This window comes from Lynx canadensis, chromosome B3 (genome assembly GCF_007474595.2).
Source record: "Lynx canadensis isolate LIC74 chromosome B3, mLynCan4.pri.v2, whole genome shotgun sequence".
In the NCBI taxonomy this organism is placed as follows: domain Eukaryota; kingdom Metazoa; phylum Chordata; class Mammalia; order Carnivora; family Felidae; genus Lynx; species Lynx canadensis.
In genome coordinates this window covers 93,271,690-93,288,304 of record NC_044308.2, presented here as the reverse complement: position 1 = coordinate 93,288,304, position 16,615 = coordinate 93,271,690, and the positions used below count along the sequence as shown (strand labels likewise).

At 37.3% G+C, this 16,615-nt stretch overlaps 1 protein-coding gene across 2 annotated transcripts in view; it reads left to right on the top strand.

The window, feature by feature from the left end:
• Window positions 1-16,615, top strand: part of KLHL28 (kelch like family member 28) — a 34,916-nt gene that overhangs the window by 7,940 nt on the left and 10,361 nt on the right. For both annotated transcript variants that reach the window (XM_030319014.1, XM_030319015.1), the window contains exon 2: window positions 9,403-10,301. In XM_030319014.1, the coding sequence (XP_030174874.1) occupies window positions 9,403-10,301 (899 nt within the window). The remainder of the gene's footprint in view (window positions 1-9,402; window positions 10,302-16,615) is intronic.

Sequence of the window (16,615 nt, the reverse complement as noted above, 5' to 3'; positions counted from 1 at the left end):
ATTTCTTTTTTTTGTTGTTTATTTATTCATTTCGAGAGAGACAGAGTGAGTGGGGGGAGGGGCAGAGGGAGAGAGAGAATCCCAAGCAGGCTCTGCACTGTTAGCACAGAACCTGATGCAGGGCTCAAACTCGCCAAACGCGAGACCATGACCTGAGCCAAAACCAAGAGTTGGATGCCTAACCAACTGAATCATCCAGGTGCCCCTCCTTTGATTTCTTTAGCTAGGCAAAGTTGTGATGCAATCAAGTTAGTCTGTTTTTTCACTTATTGCTTGCTTCTGGGTTTTGTGTCATAATTAGGAAATTATTTCTAATCTCGTTACAGAGGAATTCACCCTATTTTATTGTAATAGTTGTATGATTTCATTTTTTTACTTATACCTCTGATCCATTAGGAATTTATGCTGGTGTAGATATGTGGAAGGGATCTAATTTTATCTATTTTTATAAGGATCTAATTTTATCTATTTTTATTCAGTTATCTTAACCTGCTTATTTAAAATTTTTTTTAATGTTTTTATTTATTTTTGAGAGAGAGAGAGAGAGAGAGAGAGCGAGCACTAGTGGGAGAGGGGCAGAGAGAGAGGGAGACACAGAATCCAAAGCAGGCTCCAGGCTCTGAGGTATGAGCGCAGAGCCTGATATGGGGCTGGAACTCACAAACTGCGAGATCATGACCTGAGTCGAAGTCAGACGCTTAACCAGCTGAGCCACCGGGCACCCCTAACCTGCTTATTTAAAAGCCCTGTTTTCCTTATTGATTTCAAGATAATGGTCTTTATCATAAGCTAAGTTTCCATATGCTGAATTATCTATTTCTGTATTTTAATTCTTCTCCATTGGTTTGTTTCTCCAAACCAAACATTTGGTTTAATCCACAACAACAAACTTTACAAATGAGAACATTCAAGTTTAGAATAAGTAATTTGTCCAAAGTCATAACAGCTATTAAGTAGTCACATATAAACTCGATCCCAAATCTCTTGATTCTGAATTTGTTCACTGTTCTTCCCTGTATTCCATGATACTTCTTTTCCTTCTGCACAAGGTTGTTATTGAGATAAAACTGTCAATGTAAACTGTCAAAGATGAGGTTTTAAAGATTAGAAGTTAGTGCTTCTTTGAGTTTTTAGACATTTAAGGTAAATAGCTGAGAACCAAATATAGTCACAGTTGTAATTTGTAATTTTGAAGGAGTTACAGTGTGACTTAGAATAATTTTTTAGCAGTTATACTTGTGATGGCATTATTTTAACTGGTTCTTAAACATTAGCATACATATCAATTGCCTGGAGGGCTTAAAATGCATGTTGCTTTTGCTGCCCCTTCCTGTCTATGTCTATGTTTCTAATTCCTTAGATGTGTGGTTGGGCTCAAGAATTTGTATTCCTAACAAGTCCCAGGTGATGCTGATGCTGGTGGTACAAGGATCAAATTTTGAGAACCATTGTTTTAAAGCTTCTAAAAAAAAAAGTTAAAGTTTTGTGAATTGCTTTTAGGTCAGATTTCTTCAGACAGGAAAGGGGTCAAATTAAAAATTTTTTAAATGATGTTATGACAAATCTCCATTATAATTCATTTTAAGTTTCCTATTTTTATCTTAACCCTTTTAAAGTGTATAGTTTGAATTGTTTTGGTTGAGCATTAAAAATATTATCTCTTAGAGCACGCACACGGTGCACATGCATGCATGTGCACACACACACACACACACACACCCAGGGGGTGGGGGGGTGGATGGGGAGAGGGAGACAGAGGATGTCAACACGTTCTGCGCTGACAGCAGACAGCCTGATGCAGGGCTCAAACTCATGAACCATGAGATCATGACCCGAGCTGAAGTTGGTCACTCAACCAACTGAGCCACCCAGGCTCCCCATTCACAGTATTTCTTAAAGGGAATGAACATCGTGTCATGTGTATCCTGTACAGTGATGGACGGAACTATGTGTGAGTGTTTTTTTCACAAAGTCATCTTTGCCAGTTCCCTTTCTTTGAGTTGTTTTTCAAACTTTGATCATTTTTATTATTTGGGGGAGGGGGACTAAGAAAGTAGGTTAAAGGAGAAATCTATAGAAGGTCTGAGTGTAGGGGAACAGCTTCATCATGACCTTCATCGTTGCCTGTATGTGTCCACATAAGGAAAAGCTTGAATCCTGGGACTGCAGCTTATCTGAGTGCTGAAACACCTTGTGATTCTCCTGAAACACTAAAAGTTGGCAGACCTTTATGGAGCCGCTACAAGTCCATCTCCCACTTGCCTTTTTATAACCCTGAGAGTCTGTCATGAGAGTGCTTCTTTTCATCTCCCTGATTACGATGAGATGTGGGGCTTTCATGTGCCCCTACCCAAAAGAATAGAGCTGCAGAACATAAAACTGCCTAGCTTCAGTGTAGTTTGGGTTCTTCTAACTTGTGTTGCCATCGTCCAGCGCCTTTTGTTTTGTTGTCCTTTTTGTTGTGTGGGACAAGAATTCAGGAAGCCTAGTCTTTGGCTTACTCTTCTTTGTGTGCTACTAGCAAACTGTCCAAATTTAAAAGTGCCTTGTATCTTTTCCGGTCAGATTAGCCAGGCTTTGGTTATGTTAGTTCGCTCGATAGTAAGTAAGCTTCTTTTCTTTTTTGGTAAACATGAAAGGAAGTCACACGGCTTAGCCAGCAAAAAACAAGCCTTTCTAAGTATGATATTGATAATAATAAATTGCATCTAACAGTTATTGAGTTCTTATATGTGCTGTTTTGTCTGTTTTGCTGAGATGAGAAAATGAGACTTTAAGATCACTTTCCCAAGGTCACACAACTAGTAAATAGTAAAGACAATATTGTGACCCTAGGACCCTGATTCCTGAGTCCCTTATTAAAATCATACTGTCCTGCATGTCTGGATACTTGAGATACACACAGACACACACACGTGTGTGTGTGTGTTTATGTGTTTTGTGTGTACATATATGTGTGTGTCTTTTTACAAATCAGTATTGTATCATGCTTTCATATTATGTTAGTGGTAATTTATTAGCCTTAAATACACAAAAACTAGTTTACTGTAAGGATCTATTACTATATGGTTACTATTTATATAAAAGTGAAACAAATGAATAAATAACTCATTAATTTGATTTTTTTTAATTAATTTTTGAGAGACAGAGAATGGGGGAGGGGCAGTGAGAGGGGGGCAGAGGATCTGCAGCAGGCCTCACGCTGTGAGCACAGAGTCAGATGTGGGGCTGGAACTCTTGAACTATGAGATCATGACTTCAGCCGAAAGCAAGAGTTGGCCGCTTAACCGACTGAGCCACCCAGGCGCCTCCATTTACTTGATTTAAAAATCAGCAATTCTGCAATACTTTATGGGGCACAGGATTTCAGTAGTACAGAGTGGATTTCTTACCTAGTAGTGAGAAATGGTGCAACCCAGAAAGCAGAATACCTTTTAAGTAGTCAAGAAATTCACTTCAAATGCAGTCGCTTATTGATAAATAAAATTATATTTATCAAGAACTTACTGGTAAACAATATTCTAAGCACGTTATATGTATAAGCTTATTTAATCTTTGAAACATCTCTGTATAATTAATAATAATAATATAGTTATTAAGTAACTTTTACCCCTAGGTTATTTTACATGATAACCTTCAGATTTCTTTCTCTTCAGACTCAACATCCTCAGTTCCATTACCCATGAGACATGATTTGAATTTCTTCTCTTTGTCAGGTGTTATACTTTGTTTAGCTCCCTTTTAAAGGATGGTATCCAAAATCTATACTCAAGATGTAGTGTGACATTTGCAGAGCAAAGTGAGAATGTCTCCGTTAGTTCTGCATATTATAGTTCTATTATTGCAACTTAAACGTACATAAGCTTAGTGTACTAAAATAATATTAAAATTAAAACCCCTGAGCCCTTTAAACATATCCTACAAATGTATCTTTTCTCTCTTAAGCTATACTTATGTAGTTGTTTTGTAATTCATTATAGAATCTCAACATTTACCCTCTTAAATTTCTTGTTAGGTATCAGGTGTTTTTGGATCCTTGATTTGTTAACCACTGATTTTGCTGTCTTTGGAAGCTTCATGTCACCTGCAGAGTTGAAGGGAACGCCCAAGCATCTTCATTTTGGCCTTACAGCATGTTCTAGAAGCTTTCCTCCAGATAAACCTCCTTCCATGAAGGTGGTATACTCTCATGTTGCTAATTTAGTTAAGTTTATATTTTTTAGTTTTGCTGTCAAAATCATGAGAGTCATTGTAAAATTCTTTACAAACATCTAGTTCAACGTCAAGTCTTTTCCTGATGTCCAAGTCTTCTATATACATAAAAAAAAGAAGAAACAAGATTAGTCTATAACATATCTTACTGTTATTAGCTCATCCATTCTAGTTTTACAGATCACTACATCCTTTTCTAGGTATTCACAAATCAAACCTTTAATAATTTATTTTAAAATATTATCAAAAATAACATTAACCTTATCAGAATGTTGAATTTACTGTCTTATTTTTTAAAACAGTCTCCAGTCTGTGGCACTGGTAGTAATTGAAAGATTAGCTAAGTCTCCTTTTTTTTTAATTTATTTTTTTAAAGACTTATCTTTTTTAGGAGCACCTGGGTGGCTCAGTTGTCTTGATTAATACAGCTTTATAATAATTCTTTTTTTCTTTTTTTTCAATTTATTTATTTTGAGGGAGAGAGGCAGAGAGAGAGGGAGAAAGACAGAATCCCAAGCAGGCTTCACACTGGCAGTGCAGAGTGGATGTGGGGCTTGAACTCCCAAACTGAGATCATGACCTGAGCTGAAACCAAGAGTTGGATGCTTAACCAACTAAGCCATCCAGGGGCCCCTATAATAATTCTTGAAATTAGGTAATGCCAGTCCTTCAACTTTGTTCTTTTTCAATATTGAGTTGGCTCTTCTGTGTCTTTTACTTCCCCTTATAAACTCTGGAATCAGTTTGCAATATCCACAAAATAATTTGCTGGAATTTTGATTGGGATTGCATTGAATATATAGTTCAAGTCAGGAAGAACTGACATCTGACATCTTGATGATTTTGAGTCTTTCTATCCATGAACATGCAGTAGCTTCTTATTAATTTAGTTCTTTGATTTCTTTCATTAGAATGTTACAATTTTCCTCACATAAATGGTGTATATATTTGTTAGATTCGTATCTAAGTGTTTCATTTTTTTAGGTGTTAGTGTCAACGGTAATATGTCCTTAATTTCAAATTTCACTTATTCATTGCTGATGTATAGATAGAAAAGGGATTGACTTGATATTAGCCTTGTATCTTGCTACATTACTATAATTGCTTATTAGTTCCAGGAATGTTCTTGTTGATTGTTTCCGATTTTCTACATAGACAATCCAGTAACCTGCTAACAAAGGCAGTTTTATTTCTTTATTTCCCTTTCTTGTCTGATTAGTTAAATCTCCTTTTTCAACCCCTTCTCTTCTTTTCTGTTTTTTTTCTTAATTTTTTCTTTTGTTAACATTTATTTATTTTTGAGAGAGAGACAGAGACAGAGTGCAAGCAGGGGGAGAGGCAGAGAGAGAGAGGGAGACACAGAATCCAAAGCAGACTCTAGGCTCTGAGCTCTTAGCACAGAGCCCAACCCAGGGCTCGAACCCATGAACCGCGAGATCATGACCTGAGCTAAAGTCAGATGCTCAACCAACTGAGCCACCCAGGCTCCCCTTTAATTTTTATTTTTGAGAGAGAGAGACAGAGAGAGAGAGAGAGAGAGAGAGAGCAGAGGTGGGGGGCGGGGAGAGGCAGAGAGAGAGGGAGACACAGAATCCAAAGCAGGCTCCAGGCTCTGAGCTGGTAGCAGAGCCCAACGTGGGGCTCAAACCCACAACTGCGAGATCATGACCTGAGCCAAAGTTGGATGTTTAAGTAACTGAGCCATCTAGGCACCCCCTTTCTCTTATTTTGAATCCATTCACTTTTCCTCTTTATTCTGCACTTTTCAGTCTGAATAACATTCTCCTTGTGAAATAAGACAAATGAAAGTTGAGAGAGTTGAGAGTCTTAGACAATGAGAGAGTTGTTTATGTTACACAAAACGGCACATATAATTAATTGCATATAAAGGAATTGAGTACTTAAATATTTACAGACTTACAGATGAAGTTAAATTTGACCCAGCCTGTTGAGAATTTGAATTGGATGTAAAGAAAATGAGAGGAGAAAGGCTATAGACAAAAATCAGGCATATGGTAAGAAAATATTTGTATAGCCCTTTAATAATTACATGAGCTTTATTGGAATGAAAGGTTATTGTGGAAAGAATGGGAATTAGTGAAAGTGAGGATATGGGAAGAGGCAACTTAATAAAATGGCACTTAAGTGCTATATTCATGGCACTTCAAACTGTATGGAACTTTACATTTAAAATGGGCGCCTGGTGGCTCAGTTGGTTAAGTATCCAAATTCAGCTCAGGGCATGATTTCATGGTTTACAAGTTGGAGCCCCGCATCGGGCTCTGTGCTGACAGCTCAGGGCCTGGAGCCTGCTTCGGATTCTGTGTCTCCCTCTCTCTCTGCCTCTTCCCCACTCACACTTTGTCTCTCCCTCTCTCTCAAAAATAAACATTAAAAAAAAAACAACTTTAAGAAAACATTTTCATATAACCTTTTGAGGTAGAGGGAGGTATTCTTTTATGAATGAAAAAATTAATATTCAGATTAAGGAATGTATCGATTCCATGTAACAGTATGTGACCTAGTTCAGACTAAAACTCATTATCTTATATTTCCAAGGTCCTTTTTATTTCCTGATGCTGTTCCCCTTTTGTTGCCTCACCATAATACCCTGTACTTGTAACTCTTGAAAGTTTATTGCGTTTTCATGTGCAATATCTAATTTGACCCTCAAAAACCATGTGAGGTATATAGTTCAGGTATAATGTTTCATTTTATAGATCAGAAAAATGAAGATGAGAGAAGTTAACTAGATGTAAAGTAGCTTAAGACTGCTTTTTAATCTTTTCACTTGTTTTCTGTATGTTTTACATTCCTGTTGTTCATTTTTCACTTTTTAGTCAAAATACTAATTTTTTTCCAGTAAACTGAGACTAAAGGGAGTTAAATAGATTAAAAGGTCAATCCTATAGTAAGTAAAAGAACAGATCCAGATCTAACCGTATGCCTATGGCTGCTGTCTTCTTACCAATTTTCTGTTCTGGAATAAAGTACCTACTGGAAGACACAGAATTTTTTTTTCCAGAAATTTCTTGAGACTTGTTCATACCATGATTGGCCTTATTCTGTTAGATGTGTGGGGGTTTATTTGGAGAGATCAGAAGTGGAGGTCAGTGATACCAGCTGTTAGGTGGCCATGTTACCATAATTTGTTAATGGATTTAAAATTCATTTGAAACAAGTGTGAAATGATGAAGTTCTTGATGAAGATAAAAGTTTCAATATTTGGATATTTCCACTTAAAAATGCATAGGAATAAAGTGCTATACTCTCCCAGTCCTACCTGTATCGATATTGGTTTGGAATGTTTTGATTTATTTGGTAATACTTTAAAAATTAGAATCAAATCTTCTCCTTTTTTATTATCCCAATAACTTATGTTTGAAGTGTGAATGAGATAGGAACAAAGCAGTTCATATTTCTAAGCAGCTGCTAAGATCCATTCTGAAGAAGGACGCCTGGGTGGCTCAGTCGGTTAAGAGTTGGACTTCAGCTCAGGTCATGATCTCAGTTCTTGGGTTCAGGCCCGTGTCAGGCTGTGTTGAGAGTTCAGAGCCTGGAGCCTGTTGCTGATTGTTTGTCTCCCTGTCTTTCTCTCTCCCTCTTCCCTGCTCACACTCTGTCTCTCTTTGTCTTTCTCTCTCTCTCAAAAAAAAAAAAAATTATTTATATATATATATGTACATATATTTTTAAAAACATCCATTCTGAAGTGTCCATGTATTAATTTTTTAGGTAACAAGTTGCAACAAACTCAGTTGCTTACAGCAACAGAAATTCAGGGGCACCTGGATGCCCAACTCTTTGATTTAGGTTAAGCATCCAATTCTTTGATTTTGGCTCAGGTCATGATCTCACAGTTTGAGGGAGCACGCTCCTCATCAGGCTCCGAGAGCATGGAGCCTGATTGGAATTCTCTCTCCCCCTACCCCCTCTCTGCCCCTCCCCTGCTCACACTCTCTTTCTCTCGCTCTTAAAATAATAAACCTTTTAAAGAAACAACAGAAATTTATTCTTCCACAGTCCGAAATTAGTTATCACTGTGCTGAAATTAAAGTGTTGGCAGGGCCATGCTCCCTCTGGAAGTTCTAGGGAAAGAATATGTTCCTTTCCTCTTCCAGCCTCTGGGGGCTACCAGTTATTACTTGGTTTGTGGCTGCCTCATTCCAGTCTCTGCCTTCATGGTCATATTACCTTCTTTTCTTCTTTCTGTGTCAAATCTACAGTCTTCTTACAAGTTGCATTTAGGGCCCACCCGGATAATCCAGTAGACAGTATCCCCATCTCAAAATCCTTAATTATAACTGCAGTGTTGTTGTTGTTTTTGCCAGATAGTACCATTCAAAGATTCCAGGGATTAGGATGTGGATATCTTTTTGGGAGCCATTATTCAATTTACCGTAATCCCTATTGCTTCTTTTTCTTCTTTTATTCTCCTCTGTCTCTTTTTTCCTGTTTTTTACTGTTCATATTCCAGACATACAAAGTGGCAAGAAGATTGATTGAATATGATCTAAAGTTATGGTGAAGAGTTGAGTAGATATGGTGTAGATGAGTAGGTGAGCCTAATTGCCTTCACTGTAGAGCATCAAATTGTACTCACATTAATTTTTATTGTCATTCTATTGGTTGATAGTAATACCTTTGTTAAATTCAGCACCCTTTATCAAAGTAATTATTGAATTGTTGACTAAAATGTGTGTTAACATGGAATTTCTTTCCAACTAAAGCATCTGTTGATTAGATTGGTAGGCATTGATATTATTCCTGATAAAATAGCCAAAAACCTACTAGCATTGTTTCAGAACTCATTTTCCTTTAAGCATTTTCACATTTGTAATTTGTCTCAGTGGTAACTCAGACTTGAATTTAATGAAAGGAAACAGAAGAGTTGGCAGAGTTGTAGTCCAAAAGTCCATTGTCAAGAGACCTTTGCGGTTTGGGACATATCACACATATAACCTTTGGGCCTCTGTTTCCTAATATTTATGATATAGAAGTTGAACTATATGATTGGTAATATCCCTTCTACCTCTAAAAGCTTCTGTCTAGTATTTAGTATAAAGTATTAAAAAACCAACAAACAGACCAGTAACAAATTTTGCTAATTTTATACTATTTGAAAAAGGAATCAATCATATTAGCAAGATCATTTTGAAATAACTGTTCATGCTTTTTGTTTTTCCATAGATGGACCACACATCCCCGACCTACATGCTTGCTAACTTAACCCACTTACATTCTGAACAACTTCTGCAGGGCTTGAATCTTCTTCGTCAACATCACGAACTCTGTGACATCGTTCTTCGAGTAGGTGATGTTAAAATCCATGCTCACAAAGTGGTACTTGCCAGCATCAGCCCATATTTCAAAGCTATGTTCACTGGAAACCTTTCTGAAAAAGAGAACAGTGAGGTTGAGTTTCAGTGCATTGATGAAACTGCTCTCCAGGCCATTGTGGAGTATGCCTATACCGGGACTGTTTTTATTTCACAGGACACAGTTGAATCTCTCCTTCCAGCAGCAAACCTACTCCAGATAAAGCTTGTCCTAAAAGAATGTTGTGCATTTCTTGAAAGCCAGCTTGATCCTGGTAATTGTATTGGAATTTCTCGTTTTGCAGAGACATATGGTTGTCATGACCTTTATTTGGCAGCTACTAAATACATATGCCAGAATTTTGAAGCCGTTTGCCAGACTGAAGAGTTTTTTGAACTTACACATGCTGATTTGGATGAAATTGTTTCCAATGACTGTTTGAACGTAGCTACTGAAGAGACTGTTTTTTACGCACTTGAGTCTTGGATCAAGTATGACGTACAAGAACGTCAGAAATACTTAGCACAGCTACTTAACAGTGTGAGATTACCATTGCTGAGTGTTAAGTTTCTTACTAGACTCTATGAAGCAAATCATCTTATTCGTGATGATCGCACTTGTAAACATCTTTTGAATGAAGCCCTAAAGTACCACTTTATGCCTGAACATAGACTTTCTCATCAGACAGTCCTGATGACACGACCTCGCTGTGCTCCCAAAGTACTTTGTGCAGTAGGAGGAAAATCTGGACTATTTGCCTGTTTGGACAGGTAAATAGAAAGCTTTCTTAAATGATTGATACTGAAAGATTTTATGCTCTCTAAGTATGCTAATGTTCTATATTTTTTAAAAGTTTGATTTTACTATTTGCTTTCTTTGCTTCTTTTTATTTCTTCCATTCTTCCTAAAACACTGTCCTGATTGCTTCAATCACATTGGCATCCATTCTCTTCAACACTCCCAGTTATTAACAACCTCCCCCCAAGCCCTCTCTGCACAAACTATCCATTTTGGTTACTTTTCTACCATTTTATGTCTTTTTTTTTTCCTTTTAATTTGTGAAACTTTTTACGTTATTATTTGACCAGGTCAGCAGGGATTTATTATTGCTAACTATAACAGAAGATGCTAGAAGGAGAGCTAGGAATTTTTGATGAGGGCAGACTGGGGACTATAGTGGGTTTGAATGAATACCATTAATTAGAAGAACCACCAAAGAAGGAAAAAAAAGTAGGATACCAATACAAATCATAGGCTTCCATATTTCTTTTCTTTGGTGTGAATATTTTTTAATGACAGAAGTAAAGAGTATTTTATTTTCTAATAACTTACAGTAGGAGTTGTCAGACTTTTTTTTTTTTTTTATAAAGAGCCAAATAGTAAATATTTTAGACTTTGCAGCCATATGGTGTCTGTCATAACTACTCAGCTCTGCCATTGTAGTGAGTGCAGCCATAGACAGTACATAAACAAATGAGGTGACTGGGTTTCCAACAAACCTTTATTTACAAAAGTCGTCTGATTTGGAGCATTATACAAGTAACCTTTATATATTGAAAATATAGCAGGATGTTACCTTTGCATTACCCTTGAATGGGAATGCTTCATGAAAACTTTCGTGTTTGATAATATGGATTTCTTTCTGGCCATTTTCAAAAATTTGCTAGATTGCTTTTTTTCCTGTCCAGTGATAGGAAACTTGATGTTTTAGCGGTGTCAACTGATATATCTGTATCTTTTAAAAAGTCTTACTGTGCATTTTAATTGTCTAAAATTAAGTTAATTGCATAGTCTAAAGCTAGCATCATAGAGATTGGGCTGTAGGTAGAACATTAGTTATAGTGACTATAAAAATTATTTACTCTTATTGTTAAAGGCATTAATTATTGGCATAAAGTAAACCATATTAGTTAAATGTCATGACAGAAAATTCCAAGTGTGAATTTACCTAGTAAAAATTCTTGACCAGTTGCCTTTTGGTCTCTCAAATATTAAAAATAATAGACATAAGGGTGCAGCTGGTTAAGCTTCCGACTCTTGGTTTCAACTCAGGTCATGATCTCACGGCTTGTGAGTTTGAGCATGGAGCCTGCTTGGGATCCTTTCTCTCTCCCTCTCTCTCTCTGCCCTTTCACCACTCAGTCTCTCTCTATGTCTCTCTCTCTTTCTCCCCCTCTCCTTTTCTCTCTCTCTCTCAAAATAAGCTTAAAAAATAGACATAAATTTTTGAAGAGTTATAAGAACTGTTGATGTGTTTAGACCCAGTAATCTTTCATCATACAATCTGTCAAAAAAAATTTTTAATGTCATTTGCCCTAAGCTAGTATTATTGCAGTATGATTTATAACTATGGAAACAGTGGAATCAATCTAAGTAATTATTCAATATATTGCTGCAAAAATAGTGTAGACACAGTGCATCAGATATACTATGCTGGGTAATGGATCTTTAACAGATTTATAATTTAGTTAAGGAGACAAATATTTATTTATTTGACAAATATTTAAATAGGTAATTGTAATATGTAGTGTTAATGCAGTGTTTAAAATAATCCCATGGAAATGTTAAGGAAAGGCATTTATCCCACTTGGAGGATTTAGGGAAGATATTGTGGAGAAGTTAACATCCAAGTTGTGTTGAAGGCTAAGCAAGACCCAAGCAAAAGACAGCAGGGGCATCACAGGAAGTACACAAAGACACAGTGCAATGGAATGACAGTACAGGGTGTGCAGAAAACTGAAAGCTGTTTGGAGGGAGCCCTTGGGTGACTCAGTTGAGTGTCTTATTCTTGATTTTGGCTCAGGTCATGGTCCCAGGGTTGGGGGATCGAGCCCCACATCAGGCTCCACACTGAGCATAGAGCCTGCTTGGGATTCTCTCTCTCTGTGTCTCTCTCTGCCCCTCTTCCCTGCTCTCTCCCTCTCTCTCTTTCAAATAAAAATAAATAATTAATTAAAATATTTAAAAAAAAAAAAAAGCTGTTTGGTATTCCAGAATATAAAGTTTGAAGATCAGGGGTACTTGACTGGCTCAGTACTTGACTGGCTCAGTTAGTGGAACATGCAACTGTTGACTTTGGGGTTGAAAGTCTGAGCCCCATGTTGGATGTAGAGATTACTTAAAAATAAAATCTTAAAAAAGAAAAGAAAAAAAACACTAAAAATAAAATAAAGTTCAAAGGTCTAACCAGCAAGTGATAGACAGTGGTCAGTATGGACCAAGTAAAGAATGTATTATGTGCCATGATGAAGAGATTTTTCTTTAGTGGGTCAAAAAACTAAGAAGGGTAGTGCAGTGATCAGATTCATATATTAGATCATTTTGACTGCATTATGAAGAAAGATTGAGAGGCCAGGATTAGTATCTGAGTGATTAGGAAAGAGGTTATTATAAAAGTGTAGGCAAGAGATTATGAGGTCCTCAATTAGGGTAGAAGTAGCAAAGGTAGAGAAGGGGGCATTAATTAAAAAATGTTTTAAGAGAGCAGACTGACAAGATTTAGTTGAATGGATATGAGGGGATGGCCAAGATGAGTTTGATTTCTTGGTTAGATATTAGATAAATATATACCAAGAGAATATAGGAAGAGGAGCCATTTTAGAGGGGAAACTAATAGGCACTGAGATCGGAGTGCCTATTAAATATCCAAGTGAAAGATGTCCCACTAGCTGGACATGATTGCAATTCAACAAAGAGATCAGAACTGGAAATGGTAAGTTATTGGCATGTAGTAACACTTAGATGTATAAATTAAAACCATGAAGTCTTCTGGACTAGCTTAAATGTTCCTTCTTTCTGCCCATTAAAAACATAGAGAAAGGAAAAAAGATTGGCTCATAAATGAACCTCTGGGGAACACTAATCAGGATGAGGGCAACAGGAACAGTCTTAGAGGTCAGAGAATCAAGAGAGAATAGTCATTTTTTTTTTTTAATAAGATAAAAACAGGGAGACAAACCATAAGAAACTCTTAAATACAGAAAACAAAGTAGGGTTGCTGAAGGCGAAGTTGGTGCGGGGATGGGGTGGTTGGGTGATGGGCATTAGGAGGGTACATTTTGGGATGAGCACTGGGTGTCCTATTTAAGGGATGATTCACTGGGTTCTACTCCTGAGGCCAAGAATACACTGTATGTTGACTAACTTGAATTTAAAAAAAAATAAAGTCAGCCTTAACAGCCTTAAAAAAAAAATTAAAAATGAGGGAAAAAAAAGAGAGGATAGTATCATGAAATCCAAGCAATTTAAATGTATCAAGAAGGAAGAAATGTGACTAAAAATGTAAAATGCTAAAGAAAGTTCCAGAAAGATAAAGATAGAAAAGTGGCTCTTAGACTTGACTATATGGGGAACATTTGTGACTTTTGGTGGATTGATTTCAGCATAATTGTAGAAATGCTACATTATAGCAGATTGAGCTGTGTATAAAAAATTAGGAAATAAACTGTGAAGACTTAACAATCTTGGCTGAGTTGAGAGAGGTAAGGCAAGCACAATGATAGAATCAGGAGAAGTTTTTGTTTATTTTGTTCTGGAAGAGAGAGACATGAGTATGTTTCTGTCAGATGCCAGTAAAGAGGGGTAAGGTAAAGGTACAGGACAGAGGAATGGTCGCTAATGGAGCAAGAGTTTAAAGGAAATAGGAAGGGGTTGGTACCAAAAGCAAAGGTAGGTTTTAAATATAAGAAAGAGAAACTCCTTTATGTTCCAAGACCAGAAATGAGGATAAGTTTGCTGGAGTGGGGAGGGGTGGGAGAAGGAGAAGGGGTTTAAGATAGATACTATCTAGTAGCCTGTTTTTCCCTTTAACTAGTAAAGGAAGGAGGTCTGCAAAAGAGGGAAGTGGAGACTGGGTAGGTAGCTTAAGGAAGTTCTCAGGAAGCTCTGAGAACAGTGTTGTTTCTATTTACACAGGGTGTCATAAGGATGGCAGTACATTAAAAGTGTTTTTGACTAATTATGCAAATACATTAAATGTTAAATGGACTTTTAGCCAAACCACTCATGACATCACTCACCTCAGTGCTCTAAGTTACAGGTCAAATTCCAACAAAGAAGCTCTCATTACAACTAATTATTCATTTGTCCTCAAAGATTGTAAGAACTAATGCCTTTATATCTTGTATCTCTGTTTACCTAGAAAAATCATCTCTGAAAATCCATCATCAAAGCTGAACTCTTAATATCATTGAGAGGTTTTTTCTTACACCAGTTCTCCAACACTAACTGTGGGTCCAGTAATTCCATTCTGACACTATCCAGAGTCAGCCCAGACCCCACTGCTTAAAGGCATAGTTTCAGAAGACTGTTCCCACTTAAGATGCTAGCCACAAAAGGGGATGCCCAGGCTACCCACAATTCTGTAGGGAGGACTGAAAATTCAGGGGTTCCCACAACACCCCCCTCGAGTTTGATAATTTGTTAGAATGACTCAGAGAACTCCGGAAAGTACTTACTTACTATTTCCAGCTTATTACAAAGGATACAACTGAGGAACAACCAAATGGAAGAGAGACATTGAGTAAGGTGTGGCGAAGAGAAGAACAGCACTTCCATGCCCTCTTTGGGCATGCCACCACCTTTTCCACCATCCCCACCCCCTCCCCCTTTCCCCCAGCATTTCAATGTACTCATCAGCCTGGAAGCTCTCTAAACCCCATTGTTTAGGGAATGTAATAGAGATTTTGTTATAAGGGTATGATTGGTTAAATCATTGGCCATTGGTGATTGAGCTCAACCTCCAGACTGTTAATTACATGGTTGGTACCTCTGGCTACCGCTCCCATGCTGAAGCTATCTAGGTGGCCACTTGTAGTCACCTCAGTAGCATAAACTCAAGTGTGGTTGAAAGGGGCTCATTATAAAAAACAAAAGATATTCTTATCACTCAGGAAATTAAGTTTAGGAGCTCTCTGCTAGGAACCTGGCACATAACCCAAATAGAATTTTTATTGCACTGTTATTGTAGGTTCTGTATATCATCTAATTTAACTTTATTGCCCAGTCCTCTTTTTTTTTGACTCCTCAGAGCTGTCTGCCATGTCCTATAGAATTTATATTCAATCATAAGAAAAGTCTTTATTTTTAACTTCTTACTCTGAAATATGACTGATGCTTACGGATACTGTTTTTGCCAGAGCCCTCTCAAAACCGTTTTGTTTTCCCATACCTCATGTATCGCAGGTCCTAAAGGTTGAGTAAGTGTTTTCTTTGTTCCTCATATCCAATTTTTTTTCATTTCCCTTCTCTCAAAAATCTCAACTCATTCCAAGTGTTTGCCATTGGGATATCCCTTCATTATTGTCATTCGATATCCCTTCTTATTGTCAACATCTGCTGTCCCTTTAGTAACTACATTTAGTAAAGATTTTTATAGCTGGCTTACATTCTTGTTGATTTCATCATCCCCGTAGTATGATCCACAGTTATTCAACAACTTTGCCTCTCTCCTTGATCTCACTTCTAACAGTCTTTTCTGCCTTACCTTGGGCACCTATTCTCATGATCATACTTTCAACTTTGTCATTACCAGTGACTTCAAACTTTCAAAATCTTGGTTTCACACATTCCAGTCTCTGACTAGCCAGCTTATTTATTTCTTGCCAGCTTATTTCTTGCCAGCTTATTTATTTCAGTACATCTACTGCAATTACTTTTTGTCACCTCAAGACTTTTAATCCTTTGGCCCTATAATCAGAAAACTTTATTGCTCACCAATCACTAAGTGTCCTCAACTTCACTCCTTACCCAGCTTAGATTCCAGGAACATCACTGTCATCATCCCTTTGAATACACTCATGGCTCCCTTGCCCTTCTTTCCTTCCATCATACTCATCTAGTTAAAATTAGTTCTCTACTTATGCCCTGGCTGCACCTGAGCAGTGAAGCACACATAATACCCATCTTAAATTGTGTCACTTGGGGCCCTTAGCACTCTCAGCAACCCCTTTACTTTCCCTAACCGGTTTACTCTTTGACTCCCTTCGAGGACTGTCTTATACCTTCTCTTCTCTGCATGAAAACATCCAAACCCCCCAACCCTCACCTTCCAACTCTCAGCTGATGACTTCATCTCTTACTCTAC